The following is a 17,249-nucleotide window of genomic DNA, read 5'->3' on the forward strand; positions in this document are numbered from 1 at the left end:
CCTTCCCTATGCTGGAGAGTTCGTGGATCACCAAATTGCAGTTTATGAGCTCTGGGGCATCTAGAAAGGTAGTACTGAAAGTACAATGCTTCATCGTCAACAATGATGCTGTCAATGTATGCAGAACCCTTGTGTACCTGTAAGAGCAAATTGGAACAGACAGATGTTCTGGTCCTGTGTGAGGGAGGGCAGCACTAGTCTGGCATTAAGCTTTCGTTTCCTGAATTTCTCGCTCAAAATGTGGGGGGTATGTTCTTACTGATGTTGAGGGCATCTGTTAGCATGCAGGCTGTAATGTCGTGGTCTCGCTCTTTTTTATTTCTCAGGTCTAAGCCACATTAACTTCATTCCATGAGGTTGAAGAACACCTTGCCTCGAGCCATCTTCCACCGATGTTCTCTCTTAGATTAACCTTTTGCATCACTGAAACACTCGCGTCTGCGATAATGTCTAGTTTCCGTAAGCGTCAAGCAGAAGCCGATACTTCTGTGAAGCTCAGTAACGTGGAAAGTTGGGCTAGTTGGTGAGTGATCATAGTACCTTGCTGGTGAAGCAGCGCAGAAACACGGACACAGTGAAGACAAGCAGGAATAGACGACACTCGCTGCACTCGCAACTATTTTATTTCAGAACACAAACTTCAAGTTTATATACCTGCGCACCCTGAGGCGTCAAAGCAAATCATGGTAAGATTAGAGGTTTTTTTTTTTTTTATATGTATATATATCGTTTGCCCGCTCATACTCGGGCGTCAAAGGCATTGCACTTATCTATCATGGTGCGCAATCCTATCGTAATTTGTTGCAACCCTAACAACCATTTTTATTGCGCATTTTCTTTTCTCTTCTTTTTAGTGTACTTCCAAAAACACAACTTCACCATGGCTTAGATGTACAGATGGCTGACTTATACAACCCTCTCCCCTCTTGTGAATATGAAAGGCTTCGATTATTTCCCTGGTTAGTTGATCCTTATGGTGTGATAAAACTGTGGCATCATTGTAAAGCGGCCAACACCCATGTTGTAAGCAGTGCCCCTTAATGTGGGAATGAATGTTACCCCCCAGTGACCTTTTGTGCTCTAAAAGTCTCGTGTTTACACAACGACCTGTTTGGCCGATGTATACTTTCCCACACGATATGGGCAAACAGTAGACTACAGAAGACCTGCACTCGACAAGTTTTTCTTTGTGCTTAACTGTGCACTTACGTCCATTTTCTTTTACTTTTGTCGAAACTCTACGATCCAGTCCGGCACATATTTTTCCTAGTTTGTTAGGCGCTGAAAAAACTACTCGTAGACCGTATCTGCCACCTACGTTTTTTAAGTTATGCGCAATTTTGTGTGCATATGGTAGTGACACAATTTTTTTGCTGTCAATCTCTAGTCTGTTGCGCTCTTTCTGATAGCCATTGCGCACATAACGGATCAACTTATACGCTGATGTACAGAGTACATGTTTTTCATACCCTGCATTCTTTAGTCTGATAACCTGTTGGCTGAATGTTTCTTTTATTTTTTCCGGGCAAGACTTAGTTAAGGCAGCCCTCAGGCACGAGAAAGCTATGCCACTTTTTACAATTTTAGAGTGTCCCGAGTTATAACTAAGCAAGGGTTTTTCTGATCGTGGATTGTATGACCAGCAAACGTGGTCCGGTGTGGAAGTTAACGCCAAATCTAAAAATTGTAGCTTGCCATTCTGCGGCAACTCAACAGTGAAAGCCAGCCCTTGGCTGTTGTCCTTGAACACTTTTAAGACTTCATTCATTCTTAGGTCCAAAACACCATGTTCGATTATAACTAAAAAATCGTCCACAAAGCGGAACACATTTACCGCTAAGTCTTTAAGGTTTGCAACTATCGCTTTGTCAATACTACCTAAAAAAATTGTGCTAAGTACCGGAGCTACTTTTGAGCCTATACATATACCGGACTTTTGTCTGTACATAACATTATTCCACATTACAAAGGTGGACTCAAGGTAAAATGTTAATAGTTCAAGAAATGTATTAACTGATACGCCACATTTGCTGACAAATTCCATCTCGTCGTTGTCTTCCGTTATACAGTGCCTAACACTCGATAATAAGGGACCATGCGGAATATTGTAATACAAATCCTGTACATCTATGCTGAAGAATTCACATCGTCCAGGGTTAGATGTGCTTAAGTACGTTACTAACGTTTCAGAGTTTGGTAAAACGAACGGATCGGTAACTATCAAGCCATTAAGGTGGTTTTGAAGGAATGAAGATACAACCAACTGCCACGAGTCCCTTTCTGATACTATGGCTCTGAACGGAACGTCAACCTTATGTGTTTTCGCCACGAAAAACAATTCGAGATGTAGGTTGCACGAGCGCTTAACTGCAGAAGCAAGTCGCTCAAAATTGTTGATTGCGAGTAATGTGACTGCTTTATCCCTCACCTTTTTAGCTTTTACGTCGACACGTACGAAATTCTTTCTGACCGCTGTCATCGCCTTCTCTTGGAAGAGACCTTCAGGCACAACTACAAAACAACCTTCCTTATCAGAAGTCAGAAACCGTAAATCGTTCTTCACGCCAAAGTTCACTAGATTCCTTACGTGTTGCTCTTTTTCGTCGGCGGTCATTGTCCTGGAAAGCACATCCAAGACCATGGCGCGTCGTGTGGCCGAAGAAGAACGTCCACGTTTCATTACAGAGTGTATGGATGTGCTTTCCAGGACAATGACCGCCGACAGAAAAGAGCAACACGTAAGGAATCTAGTGAACTTTGGCGTGAAGAACGATTTACGGTTTCTGACTTCTGATAAGGAAGGTTGTTTTGTAGTTGTGCCTGAAGGTCTCTTCCAAGAGAAGGCGATGACAGCGGTCAGAAAGAATTTCGTACGTGTCGACGTAAAAGCTAAAAAGGTGAGGGATAAAGCAGTCACATTACTCGCAATCAACAATTTTGAGCGACTTGCTTCTGCAGTTAAGCGCTCGTGCAACCTACATCTCGAATTGTTTTTCGTGGCGAAAACACATAAGGTTGACGTTCCGTTCAGAGCCATAGTATCAGAAAGGGACTCGTGGCAGTTGGTTGTATCTTCATTCCTTCAAAACCACCTTAATGGCTTGATAGTTACCGATCCGTTCGTTTTACCAAACTCTGAAACGTTAGTAACGTACTTAAGCACATCTAACCCTGGACGATGTGAATTCTTCAGCATAGATGTACAGGATTTGTATTACAATATTCCGCATGGTCCCTTATTATCGAGTGTTAGGCACTGTATAACGGAAGACAACGACGAGATGGAATTTGTCAGCAAATGTGGCGTATCAGTTAATACATTTCTTGAACTATTAACATTTTACCTTGAGTCCACCTTTGTAATGTGGAATAATGTTATGTACAGACAAAAGTCCGGTATATGTATAGGCTCAAAAGTAGCTCCGGTACTTAGCACAATTTTTTTAGGTAGTATTGACAAAGCGATAGTTGCAAACCTTAAAGACTTAGCGGTAAATGTGTTCCGCTTTGTGGACGATTTTTTAGTTATAATCGAACATGGTGTTTTGGACCTAAGAATGAATGAAGTCTTAAAAGTGTTCAAGGACAACAGCCAAGGGCTGGCTTTCACTGTTGAGTTGCCGCAGAATGGCAAGCTACAATTTTTAGATTTGGCGTTAACTTCCACACCGGACCACGTTTGCTGGTCATACAATCCACGATCAGAAAAACCCTTGCTTAGTTATAACTCGGGACACTCTAAAATTGTAAAAAGTGGCATAGCTTTCTCGTGCCTGAGGGCTGCCTTAACTAAGTCTTGCCCGGAAAAAATAAAAGAAACATTCAGCCAACAGGTTATCAGACTAAAGAATGCAGGGTATGAAAAACATGTACTCTGTACATCAGCGTATAAGTTGATCCGTTATGTGCGCAATGGCTATCAGAAAGAGCGCAACAGACTAGAGATTGACAGCAAAAAAAATGTGTCACTACCATATGCACACAAAATTGCGCATAACTTAAAAAACGTAGGTGGCAGATACGGTCTACGAGTAGTTTTTTCAGCGCCTAACAAACTCGGAAAAATATGTGCCGGACTGGATCGTAGAGTTTCGACAAAAGTAAAAGAAAATGGACGTAAGTGCACAGTTAAGCACAAAGAAAAACTTGTCGAGTGCAGGTCTTCTGTAGTCTACTGTTTGCCCATATCGTGTGGGAAAGTATACATCGGCCAAACAGGTCGTTGTGTAAACACGAGACTTTTAGAGCACAAAAGGTCACTGGGGGGTAACATTCATTCCCACATTAAGGGGCACTGCTTACAACATGGGTGTTGGCCGCTTTACAATGATGCCACAGTTTTATCACACCATAAGGATCAACTAACCAGGGAAATAATCGAAGCCTTTCATATTCACAAGAGGGGAGAGGGTTGTATAAGTCAGCCATCTGTACATCTAAGCCATGGTGAAGTTGTGTTTTTGGAAGTACACTAAAAAGAAGAGAAAAGAAAATGCGCAATAAAAATGGTTGTTAGGGTTGCAACAAATTACGATAGGATTGCGCACCATGATAGATAAGTGCAATGCCTTTGACGCCCGAGTATGAGCAGGCAAACGATATATATACATATAAAAAAAAAAAACCTCTAATCTTGCCATGATTTGCTTTGACGCCTCAGGGTGCGCAGGTATATAAACTTGAAGTTTGTGTTCTGAAATAAAATAGTTGCGAGTGCAGCGAGTGTCGTCTATTCCTGCTTGTCTTCACTGTGTCCGTGTTTCTGCGCTGCTTCACCAGCAAGGTACTATGATCTGTGAAGCTGTCACACTGAGCTTCAAACAGAATTTTATATTCACACGCTTTTTAAGGTGGATGTCCATCTCTCCACAGTAACTTGCAGTAGAATGCGCCGATTACTAGTAGCAGTAGATCTTTCCGCCACATAATGCCATTTAGTGGCTGGCACAGCAACTTGCAAGAGTGTAGGTGTAGGCCAGTTGGTGATTCATGATTTTGAGAAGTTACCACAAGCAAAGCACGAGACTTGAAGAAAGGGACAACATGAATCGCTTTGTGTTGTCCCTTTCTTCAAGTCTCATCTTTTGCTTGCGGTAACTTCCCAAAATACAAAAATAATGCAGGTTACTCTCGAAAGATAATGCTACACATGTGTGCCAAGCTATATTTTGGGGAATCGCTTCTGCAGGAGAAAATTAATTTGTCTCGGAACTTAAGGACAAAGGTTGTATAAAGCTCTTCATATAGGACGCATTTGCCTCACTCTTGGCAATTTGAATGTGGGGGACTGTTATGCAAATATCATCCCAATAAAATAAATCATTGTGTTCTCTTGCAGTTGTGTACCCTATGTTCCAGAGCCAGAAAACACTAACCTCCTGAAGACTGCCATGGAGATATTTCTCAAGTATGAGCGCTACCCTGAAGCCCTGCGTCTGGCCATGCAACTGAATGACCAAGATGCCATACAGACTATCTTTATCAAGTGCCCTGATGTGTAGGTCCCAGTCTTTTTCTTATTGTTTGATTTTTCTTGTATTCGTTAACCAAACCAATTTAACAGTTCAGTTCTTCCAAGTCTCATGCGCAAGTGCTATGAAGGCTCGTTAATTTCGAGCTCCACGGGGAGTTGAAATTATTTGAACAAAATTGAGTTTGATCTAAAGAGAGCGCCTTTGAGTACTGTAGACTTCAGCTAATTTGACTATGGTTAATTCAATTTTTCGTTTAATTCAATCTCTACCGAAGGTCCCAGCCAGGCACCCAAACATCTCAGTGGGCCCAAACTTTCGTTATTTCGATCCTGTAATTGGCCTCTGCCACATAATTTTAACTTGGTTGGTCAGTATGCACATGCCCGACCCCAATGGTGACACCAGTGGCGACTCCAAAAGCAGCAGCATCTTTCTTGGCAGTTCTTAGGGTACAGTGAATGCGTTAAACATATGTCACCTCCCTTAAAGAACACCTATCTTTGGCCTGCCACAGAAAGATCTTAAAGCAAACGAGTAGCTCACAAGGAATTATTGCGGTATTCACCCAATTCTAACATGTACCTTTTTTTCTTTTTTTGAAGGAAATTTGTTAAAAAATTGCCTGCACGGTGATCTCTCATATGAAGTCAAAACCACATTCGCAACAGCCTACCGTCGGAGCTAGCCTAGCCAGCGTCATTGCCACTGTCATCAGAATATGGTTGCTAGCACAAGATGGCAAGGGTAGATGGTGACAAAAAAAACTTCTGACATAGCATAATAACAAAAATGCACTGCTTTCAGTCCGATTACGAAAGCACATTCAAGTGAAAAGTTATTTTACATATTAAGCTAGCGACAACAAGTGGTGTTGCAGGATAAACTAGGTGTGGGCAACCCCTTTGCGATTTTTTTGCGAGTGATTAATGCAGAATAACAGACATGCTGTGGGCCATATGGAGGATGACATGTTGTGGTTCTTCATAGACAGCGATAAAGTGCTGTCTGGCAGTGATGACGATGGACATAAAGTAAATAAATTTGCATTCTGTGAAGCTGAAGTTCGCTGAATTGGAGGCATACTACATTTTTCTTGGTAAAAAAGCGGGTGCACATTACATTTCTACTTTGTTTAGGAGCTGTGATGTCATTTCTACTTTGTTTTCTATTTTGAACCCATAAAAAGTAGGTGCGCATACCGTTCACGTACGCGTTAGAATCGGGCAAATACAGACAGATGAATCAGTGGTGTGTTTCAACATTTTTTTCTGCCTCTTGTTTAATTAGACCAATTTTGTTGGCCCTTTCATAATCGAATTAATGGAAGTCAACTGTGTAGCACTCAGTAACCTGTATGGTACAGTCACCTGCGCAATATTATCAGAAACATATTGCCAAACACAAGTGTAGGCCTTACCATGCATTTTTAAAGCACAGTTTTTGGAAATTGCGAATCATGAGGGGAGTAAGAATAATTCGAGCTGGGAATGTGTAGTGACCCACAACAGCAAGAAATAAATAGTAGAATCAACCATCGCTCAGTCTCATCTCATGCTGAAGACAGTGTTAGCAGTGTTTTGTCATTGCTATTGAAATTGTCTGTTTGGCTTGATGCTTGTTGAAGGGCCATTCTTGTAATTCTTGTCATGGCCATTCTTGTTGCAGGGACATCCTCAAGCAGATGGCATTCATGCTAGGTAGACAACAAATGTTCCTGAAGTCTCATGATGCCATTACCAACTATGATGACCTGTCAGACATTGTGTCAAACTCGTCCCTCAATGACCATTTTATGGGTCTGGCTCGAGAGGCAAGTAAAAATCGGAAAAGTTTCTCATTTCACATTTTAACCACTTTTTTTATCATGGTCGTGGCTACATTTTTGTTCACTGAATAAGCCCGCTAATGAAATACTGTAAATACACTCCTCAAGGATATACCAAACTTAAAGGGGGTCGCGAAATAGTTTGATATACCAATAATTCGAAATATAAATTGGACCTATCTGAAGTTTATCCGATATTTCCCACATGTCTCAGACAGCTTCCCCGAGATTGTGAAAAGTGGGAACATAACGATTTGGTTTCTCAGAGGCCATGTCGAACACGCAAAAGTTTACTTTTTTTTTTCTCACTAACGTTGCAAGTTAGTATTCGATGTACAAGGGTCTGTAGCAAGGGTCTTCGATGTACAGATCACCTGCACATGAGGCTATGGTGCATCTCACACGCGTCGAAGTGCTTGTTTCACATTTTATTCAAGAAAAGGTAAAAAATAGATGCACCGTGGAAGTGACCTAGCCTGTATGGACATGCGCCGTGCTGCCATCAACACACTTGTACTGCGACTTGCAAGTGAGCTTGCCCCACCATGTGTTCGTTAAAATATGAACAATACACCATTTAAGCAGCCAATCGTCATATGTGGGCAACAAGCAAGGCAGACTGTTTTGTCGAGTTTTGAAACCGACTTCCTGTTGGAACCAGTCGTCCTCACATCTCCACTCACCAAAAAAGTTTGTGTCTCTTCTTGGGTGCCGCTCACCGCTTCGACGCCTTGTGGCCAATACGTCCCTTCATTTGGCCCTTGCCATCCGGCCAATGCATCAATGACTCTTGACACTCACACAAACTGTTTTGAAAGTTGTTTTCAGCTTGCAAAATATTCAAATCCATTACCAAACACGTGTAACCATGTGAACACGAATGAAACATGTTCAGCGCAGGCCCGCGAATTGCACAGTGACGGGTCTTGAACGCTGCTGCTACGATGGTCTTTCCTTGAAGTGCGGATGTGGCGTGCGGTGGCTTTGTAAATTTCAAATTGTAGTTTAAAGGTTCGTCGAAGTGGAGGTTGGGGGTCAGATTTGTTCTGGCCACTTGTAGAATCCTAAAATGCCATTCACGGAAAGCCCTTGTTTACAAGAAGACAAACCCAGTGACACAGCTTCTTCAGTTCAGTATCCCCCGCCCTACGCCACTCGGTTAAAAAGAGTGTGGTCCCCACTTCCTTGTGGAAGCCATTTCACATTATTGAAGCAGGGTGGTGATCTGCTCGGGCCAGTAACGAATGGCCACAGTTTGCATGACCCATCCATATGCAGATGGTCAAATTATTGATTTACAAGCGGCTGCTTGCAAACGCACTGCCCAAAGCACGCTATGTGTGATGAGAGCGACTGCCAAAGTGGAGCTGCGTCATGTTCCAAGTGCAATAAAATCCTATCTCAGCCTTGCGCACTTTGGGCTTTAGGTACGAGTGAAAGTGTGCAAGGGTGAGACAAGATGGTGGCTTCACGAGTGCCACCTTCCCGCATGAGCAAAGGGAAAGGGGAGCGAGCTCAGAGTAACGTGATCAAGCACAGGCGAGGGACGGGGGGGGGGGGGGGGGATAAGTTGGCGTTCGCCTCAGACGTGGCTGCGCATGGCTGCAAGCGCAAATGAGCGCATAAGCAGCCGCACACCTTGCTTTAGAACCAATCTGCCGTGTGTGCAATGAGTGAGCATGCCGAGACAGCGTGTCTCCTTGTAAGCTGCCTTAACATGCGTTTAGTATTGGAGGTTGCATAATCTCGAGCTTCGATGACCTGTTGGAGTGAGAGGTAGCCGAAGTATTTGCTCCCCCCTACCGGCGCTTTTCCCGTTGACGTTGCACCAGTTCAGCCGACACTATCAGCCACGGGGGAGGAGTACATGTGAAAGCACGGCTGGCTTCGCTTAATTCATACCGCCAAGAAGATACCATCGACATAAGTGGCATGAAACCATCATTCGTAGCCGACTCCCAAATTTATCAGAATGAATCCTTTTCTCATAAGTATTTGCTTTTCTGGATTGCCAGATAATACAGAAAATTCTGCAGCTCCTTTCTGTGTAAGAAAAATCGATCGGCGACTGTACTTATTTGAATTAGAAAGTTTGAATTTCAATATAAAACAAATTTTTATATAACAAAGCAAATTGCTGATTTTACCGACTTTGTTATATCAAGGTTTAACTATACTTGCAGCGGGCACAGCACGGTGTTCGATATATTACTGTATTTACTTGCATAATGATCGCACTTATCTGTAAAAAAAAATTGACGCAAATTCAGGGGTGCGATCATTATGCTGGGTAAATTTCTCACGAAAAGACACATTTTCTTTTGTCATCTTGCATTTGCTGTGGGATGACAAGCAGGATGGGATGCTGTGGGATTTGCTGATAGATGATGGATTTACTGTGGGATGACAAAACAAAAATAGAGGCCGGCAGAGCGTGCCGAACGCGCCGAATGCAATTATTTTTCTCCTCTTGAGTACATTACGCGCATTGAAACAGTTTCTTCCGTATCAGTAATAAATAATATCCTTAATAATGGCAAGTTTGCAACAATAACGTAGCCATGTCCACTTTGACGGGACAGAAACAGATGGGCATGCTTAGCTGCCAGTGACATAGAAACACATGGCGGGCATGCTGCGGAAAGTGTGGCATTTGTCTTCACTGCTATACTAACACGGCACGTTTCTGCTAAGTAAGGGCGAATATCTTAGCTGCGTTACAAGCGTCAGCGTATGAATAGGGTACACTTCATATCAGTGTAAATGTGGCCACTATCGTTCCCGCTCGCGATTTGTTGCGTGCTCACGAGTGCAGACAAGAAGAATTGAAAGGCGCCCTTTATGTTGCTGTTGTTGACCAAAACCATTATAAAGTCTACAAATAATAAAGCCGAGGCAAGTTTAGTTGTAGCTTTCTTTTTCATGGAAGTGCAGAAAGTGGTGAAAGGAATGAAATGGGGCATCTGCTTAAGAATGTTGGGTGCGTGCGGACCGCTTGGTATGTCTTGAAGAGTCATTTGCGTAGCATTTGGCAGATGGGTAAGCGCGATCATCAATAGCTAGACTTGGCACACGACATATCGCTGCGACACGTTCACAGTGCAATCATTATGCGGGGGAAAAAAATGGAATTTTGACGACATAATTCAGGGGTGCGATCATTACGTGAGTGCGATCATTATGCGAGTAAGTACGGTAGATGTGGCAGTAAATGGGAGTTTGATGTATGCATAGTCCATTGTTATTAATCAATCAAAAAGGGAACCTTATATTTTTGCAGGGTATTTTACAGCTTTTCGATAAACATAGTAATTCGATATATCAGAACTTGATATATCTGGGATTGACTGTACAAGCTTCCACAGGAAATGCTCTTTGATGCGTGCACATGGTCTTGCTTTGTTGGCTAACTTTAATTTTACTTGCCACTACCACAATGTAGTTGGACATCACTGAGCCAAAGACCCCTGAAGACATTTACAAGTCGCATCTTGACAATGCACGTAAGTATGGTCACCTCTGCCTTATTGCAATTCTAAGTTTCCTCCTAAAGGGACAATTGCTTTGTGCAGTTTCGCATCCTAGCAGCTGCTGAGCCCTACTTTTGCTTTATTTGGGGCCATGTGCACAGCATTATATGCACTGCATGCTTAACAGCTCATAAGCTGTTTATAGGTAATGACTTGGAGCATTTGGTCTATCATAAATCATAGGGACAAGTTGTCTAAATGATATTTGGGGGGGCCACTTTATCTGTGCACTTTCATTGCTGCAGCAGCATGTCTATATGATGGCAGAATGTTGTGCTAGCAACGTGCTGCACAAAGCAGCATGTGAATTCCTATTAAACACTTGTACTAATGTTTCCAAACTGTGCACTGGGGAGTGCCTTATTTCTAAAATGGTATTTCATAGTTTGGTAGGCAGCCACATCAATTTATGCCTCTCTGCATTACTGCACTTGCAAGCAAGCATTCTCAGCTGTGACCTACAGAGAAAATAAACACTGCAACACGTGTGTGTAGCAGCTTATCTGAGGTAAGCCCTCTATGTCAATGAGCCATGTATTGATAATCTCTTATCAGAAAGACAAATGCTCTTTGTGCTTTGTGGGTGGGCTAGTCATGCATTTAATATTTCACATAAGCTTTGCATGATCATTTAAATGACGAATTGTTGAGGCTTATTGACTATTTTGGCTATGTGTCCTGGTGTTACTGACATGAGGGCTTCTCAGGTCTTGGAAGCTAGTGGGTTCCCTGAGGCTGAAATGTTTGCAATTTTTGACTTACAGAACCTGCAATGCCTGCACCATGTGTTTGTGTTTTTATCATGTGGTCTCACATTTTATCTCCTCCCATGTTCTAGCTTCCTTTGGCTGTAAGTTTTTCCTCCCATAGTTACGCTTTTTATTTTGGTCCCTTGTGGATGCTAGTTTCCTCATCTTTCTGCAGGGCCATCGTTTGGGCCTGGGGGCAGTGTTGACTCTGCACGACAGAATCTGGCATCCAGTTTTGTCAATGGGTTTGTCAATGCTGCTTTTGGCCAAGACCGGCTGCTCATGGAAGATGGAAACAAGTGGCTTTACAAGAACAAAGAGCATGGTACATGCACTCTTACCTTCGGCATTTCCCATTTCTTTATCTTTCACACATGTTTATGTGTGTGCACTCCCTGGCAAAATTAAATACATTGTACAGCATTTGAACCCTGCTGATGCAAGGCCAAGTGGATGCTGGGATATCTGCTTGCATGTTTAGTGTAGCTTACATATCCAACCGTGAACATATTGCTCCTATTTTCTAAAGTGGTTGCACTGGTGGTTTAAAAGAGTCGGGATTCTCTACTTACTGTTACATACTGATGTGGAATATGATGTTCTAAGCATTTCCTGTGGTTACAGAAGCTTCCTATGTCTCGTCATAGATGTTTTTTGTCTTTGTGTTTCCAATTGGATGTTTCCGATGTCCTCAAAAGTTAAGCACAGGCTCGTTTGCTAACTACTTGCAGCACTGGCAGATAAGAAGTGATGCATCTTGTACTGCTGTTAATGTTGAAGCAAGAGGTCAAAATGGGTGGGTGGAGCTGTTGACTGCTTCTGTGTAATATATAAGGGTGGAAGCGTTGATGTATTCTTTCTGGTGAAGGTTGAGCAGTGCCGTACTCTCTGCCTATACCTCAGTCTTTTGGCACATGTCATATGGAAAGATTTTTGTTGATTTGTGTATACATGAGAAGCTAAAGCTGTACTTTAGCTACTAGATAGCTTAACCCTTTGAGGATCGCATTATTTTGAAAAAAACTTTCCCAGGTGGTCAAATTACTTTATTGCGGATCTTGAATGTACAAGATGTATAAAGTCGGGAATAAATAGTAAAAAAAAAAAATAGGAACAGTATTTTGGTGTCGGCATCACTCAGAACTGCAAAATGTTCAATAGTATTTCAGAGTATGGTACTCCTTGAAACACGGGTCTCCGCACAGCACCTTGTCGCAGTCTGCACACCTAAAATGCGTGCTTCTTCTTCTCTTGGGGTGACGAGTTGTGTTGGCGCACACATGGCATCTTGTCTGCGTGCGGCTGCCTTGGGCAGAGGTCTGAAGCACCCTCTCGCATAAGCGCGTTGCCGCAGAGAGCGAGAATACGTTGTGAGCAGCGGGGATAAGCAAGCTAAGAGCAGCGCCAATCAAGATAGAAATCAACTTCCGTCGCCCCTGCGATAGCGTGCTGACAAAGAGAAAAATCACGCGGCGAAACCGAAATCGCAAAAGGGGTGTTGCCACAGTCTGCGCGACGCACTGAAGCTAGAAATCAGTTCTGTTTATCTCCCCAAGAAGGTAGCACAAATTTCAAACGCTTCTTGTAAGTCCTAAGAGGTGGCAGCACCTCCCGGTAAGCACGCATCGTCATTATGGCGCGAAATTTCAAATGGAGGGTCGAAACCGTACCAGTACGGCAAAGATATTGCGGGACAGAAAACCGCCGCCGTACATGTACGGCGAAAACCTTCAAAGGGTTAAAATGATTAAACTGACAGGTTTCAGTCATGAACAAGCCTCATGACATCGATACACTATTGCAGTCAAACCTCGATATAACGAACCTCGATTTCATTAAATTTGTGATGTAATGAACTATTCTCATTTGCGGATACCCGCCGTGGTTGCCCAGTGGTTATGGTGTTGGGCTGCTGAGCACGAGGTCGCGGGATCGAATCCCAGCCACAGCAGCCGCATTTCGATGGGGGCGAAATGCAAAAACACCCGTGGTACTTAAATTTAGGTGTACGTTAAAGAACCCCAGGTGGTCGAAATTTCCAGAGTCCTCCACTACGGCATGCCTCATCATCAGAAAGTGGTTTTGGCACGTAAAACACTATAATTAAATTTTTATTTTCATTTGCTGATTTTAGTTTCATTGAAAACCGTGTGTTTTTTCACTATATAACAGTAATTTTGTGACACGGTTTCGTTTTAAGTTGGTACAGCTTAGTTAACACTTGGAGGCAAAGGCTGAATGAAGCAAACTGTACTTTCTTTTTTTAGGCATGTTTAGTGCCACAGCATCGCTAGGCTTGATTCTGCTGTGGAATGTTGATGGAGGACTTGCACAAATTGATAAGTACCTCTACTCCACAGAAGACTACATCAAGGTATGTGTTTTCTGGTCTCATGGTTGTCTCATGTACAGTAGCCGACCAATTTTGCAGACTATGCGGGGACCTAAAGATAGTCTAAAAAACTTTTTTTACCCCAAAAAATGAAGTTTATCAGACTTAGAGGGGCAGAGGGGCTTAAAAGAAAGTCCATAACAATGCCCTGCCTTGGAGGGCAGGGCATCGCTTGGAGGTGATGAGATTGCTTATATTTGCACAAGAGTGACGTCATCTCTGTGTGCACTCAAGAGCATCACTGCATTGTCGATCTCCATTGTTGGAGATCGCCATGAAGATCGATGAAACAAGCCATGTTTCTTTGCACCACTTGGATCTCACAAATGCACAGGAGGTGGCGCACAAATGCGAAGCTGCACAAACATGCACGAAGATGCGACGTCTTAGAGACACACCTGCTCTTGGTCACCACATGCAAAATAGCAAACGAAACTTTAAAAAATAAATTTGCATTAGTAAGATCAATACTACAGCGCTTGTCTGTGGTATTTGTTTCTTCTTTATTTCCTTGTTTGCACTGTTAAACCTCAATTTTAAGAAAGAAAGCAAAAAAAAATTAGATCCCTCAATAAGTGATTACAACAAAAGTGCTGACTGAAAAAGACAGAAAAAAGAAAAAGTGCAGTCGCTTGGAGCAATTTGTTTAGTAAAGAAGAGCGATCATGACCTCCAAGACCAGAGGATGACGTGCGCCTCCCACTCTTGGAGTCTACAGAGCGGGCCACCGGAAGCCAAGACATTAGAAAATCCAACAGAGCAACCTCCAAGATCGGGTAGCGAGGCTCAGAATGAGCGATTTAGTTGGGAAAATCAAACTTTGGCACCTAAATTTGTCCAAAAAATCATTGTGAAAGTACATTATTTCTATCAGAACCCTGACGGCGCAATTATGAACTCCAGAATATCCAACAAGTCTGAAGTTTTGGAGTCCAAAAAATCTGTCGGCTACTGTATTTGTAAATTACCAACTGCCATTGCAAACTGAGGCACAAATAAATTAATTTTAAAGAGAGCAATCAATTTCATTAATTTTTACAACACCAGCTGTAAAGCAAAATATGATAAATACTTTTACTCAGTATGCACTTCAGTGAAATAACATGTACACTAAGTAGCGTGACGATTGAGGCCACAAGTACATAGACAGCCCATCACACAGCTTAATATGCATCGTGCATAGTCGTGGGGCTCCAAAGTGCAGATGCCGCACACAACCTTGACTGTGTGACACTGGCAATTTTAGTCTGTGTTGGACAAATTCACTTGGGAGGTTTCTACTTACATGTAAGCTTAACCCATTCCAACCATGCAGTAAGCACACTCATAAATTTGGTAGGTGTGCTCACAGTAGATGCCCCCTGGTCACTCACAAATTTGCACGCTTGTACAGCTGTCAGCCTAACTTGTGTGCATACTCTCAGGCCTAATCACTGATGAGCTGCTCATGCAGACATATTAGAGACAAGCTTCCAGCAATGGCTTGATACCTGCTACCACACTGACCAGTGCAAATTTTTGTCACAACCACACTGCCTAAGTTGTTAGACTTAATCAGCTCTGCTTCATCGAATGTAGGTGACCATAGTTAGGTTTCATGCCAAGCTGACGCAGATTATTCACAGTGGCCATTCATCACTTGGAAAGCAGAGCAACTGCTTCACCATTGAAAGCGAGGGAACTAAAATAGTGCCAGCTTTGCACACCGTTGGCATTCCTCTGACGTCACATGCGGTGATCATGTAGGAAGAATTGAGCAAGACACCGTACTGCATCCAAAATTTAGGTTCCTGTTCCAGGTTGGTTCCCTGGAGAAGATAGCGGTGGCACGAGGATATCAAGCAGGTCCAAAAATCGGACATCCAAATCTCTCGGACGAAAAATGTCTTAGTTGCATTATTGGTTGGACTTAAAAGATTTAACACCTCTTATGAATGCTAACACAAAATAGAACCTGTGATCAATAAATATAGTGAATGATTGATTTCTGCATTTATTTGCAGGAAAGGCGGTAAATGTATCAAGGAATACAGCTTCAGTCCTCAGAATCCTTCAAAATAATTGCCTCTCATAGTTATGCACGTTTGAGAATACATATAGAAGCCTCACATAATTTGGATAAAAACAGCCTGTGGTATACAATTGAGTTCAGCGTTTGCATTGCGTTGGATGCCTTACTGCACGTCTGAACAACCATGTGGCTTCGTAAACATTGACTGACAGACCTCGAGCTTCAATGACTGTTCTGTCAACAATTAGTATGAACTACACCGCACTCCAGCCATTCAGTCACTGTATTTATTGATCACAGGTGGTAAGTACTGATCTAGAATAATTTTTAAAAAAAGTACTTTGTTTTTCAATTGCACTTTTTTTTTCTCTGGATTTTGTTGTTATGTAGGGTAACTAATAACCTTGGCACTTGCATGTAAACATGTCATATTTACACCATTCGGCGTCAAGCTCTGTGTACCTTGAAAGATGCACAGTTAGGCCTGCTGTATAAGAACAATGAAGGATGTGACGAGAGAATGGTGTCATGAGCACTTGGGTTCCAATCGACATCATTACTGCTCTAGCGTCCCTTTATCACTCCTGTGCCTTTCATCATTCATGTGCCATAGACCTTGTGATGATCAGCCCATCAACTCCCATTGAAACAGATACAATATATATGTACAATTGCAGGCAGGAGCCATCTTAGCCTGTGGCATTGTCAATTGTGGCGTACGCAATGAATGCGACCCTGCACTCGCTCTGCTGACTGATTACGTTCTTCACAATACCATGCTTATGAGGATTGGATCCATCCTCGGGTAAGTGTCTTGTGTTTTTGTGTGCACAGTGATAAAGAATCCACAGAATGTAGCACACTTAATACACTTTGCCTGACTCGCAAAAAATGTGCTGGCACAATGCTGATTTCTTGTAATTAAACATTGTGGTCACTCAGCTTACATAGTAAACAGGCTAATGCAGTCAAACCTCAGTATAATGAATGTTGATCTTACGAAATTTGTGATGTAATGAACTATTTTCATGAGGGGTGTGCAAATATCAAAATTTTAGAATATGAATAGTTAAAATCAAATATCAAATCGAATACTGAGTAATGATATGCACATGCATTTATTAGCAAATTGGTTTATTTCAACATGTTGGAATGTTGCAATTACATTGTTATTGGTTAAAAAAAATTGAACTAGTAAGCCGTTATACTAAAAGATTCTATATTTGGCTTGCGTTAGCTTTGTAAATTTAGTTACTTCCGCTAGTTGT

At 42.3% G+C, this 17,249-nt stretch overlaps 1 protein-coding gene across 1 annotated transcript in view; it reads left to right on the forward strand.

Moving 5' to 3' along the window:
• Rpn1 (regulatory particle non-ATPase 1) overlaps window positions 1–17,249 on the forward strand; it is a 64,764-nt gene that overhangs the window by 4,644 nt on the left and 42,871 nt on the right. The window contains exons 6-11 of the mRNA XM_070525358.1: window positions 5,339–5,497; window positions 7,140–7,284; window positions 10,742–10,802; window positions 11,754–11,903; window positions 13,846–13,952; window positions 16,659–16,786. Of these exons, the coding sequence (XP_070381459.1) occupies window positions 5,339–5,497; window positions 7,140–7,284; window positions 10,742–10,802; window positions 11,754–11,903; window positions 13,846–13,952; window positions 16,659–16,786 (750 nt within the window). The remainder of the gene's footprint in view (window positions 1–5,338; window positions 5,498–7,139; window positions 7,285–10,741; window positions 10,803–11,753; window positions 11,904–13,845; window positions 13,953–16,658; window positions 16,787–17,249) is intronic.

Source organism: Dermacentor albipictus, chromosome 9 (assembly GCF_038994185.2).
Source record: "Dermacentor albipictus isolate Rhodes 1998 colony chromosome 9, USDA_Dalb.pri_finalv2, whole genome shotgun sequence".
NCBI lineage: Eukaryota > Metazoa > Arthropoda > Arachnida > Ixodida > Ixodidae > Dermacentor > Dermacentor albipictus.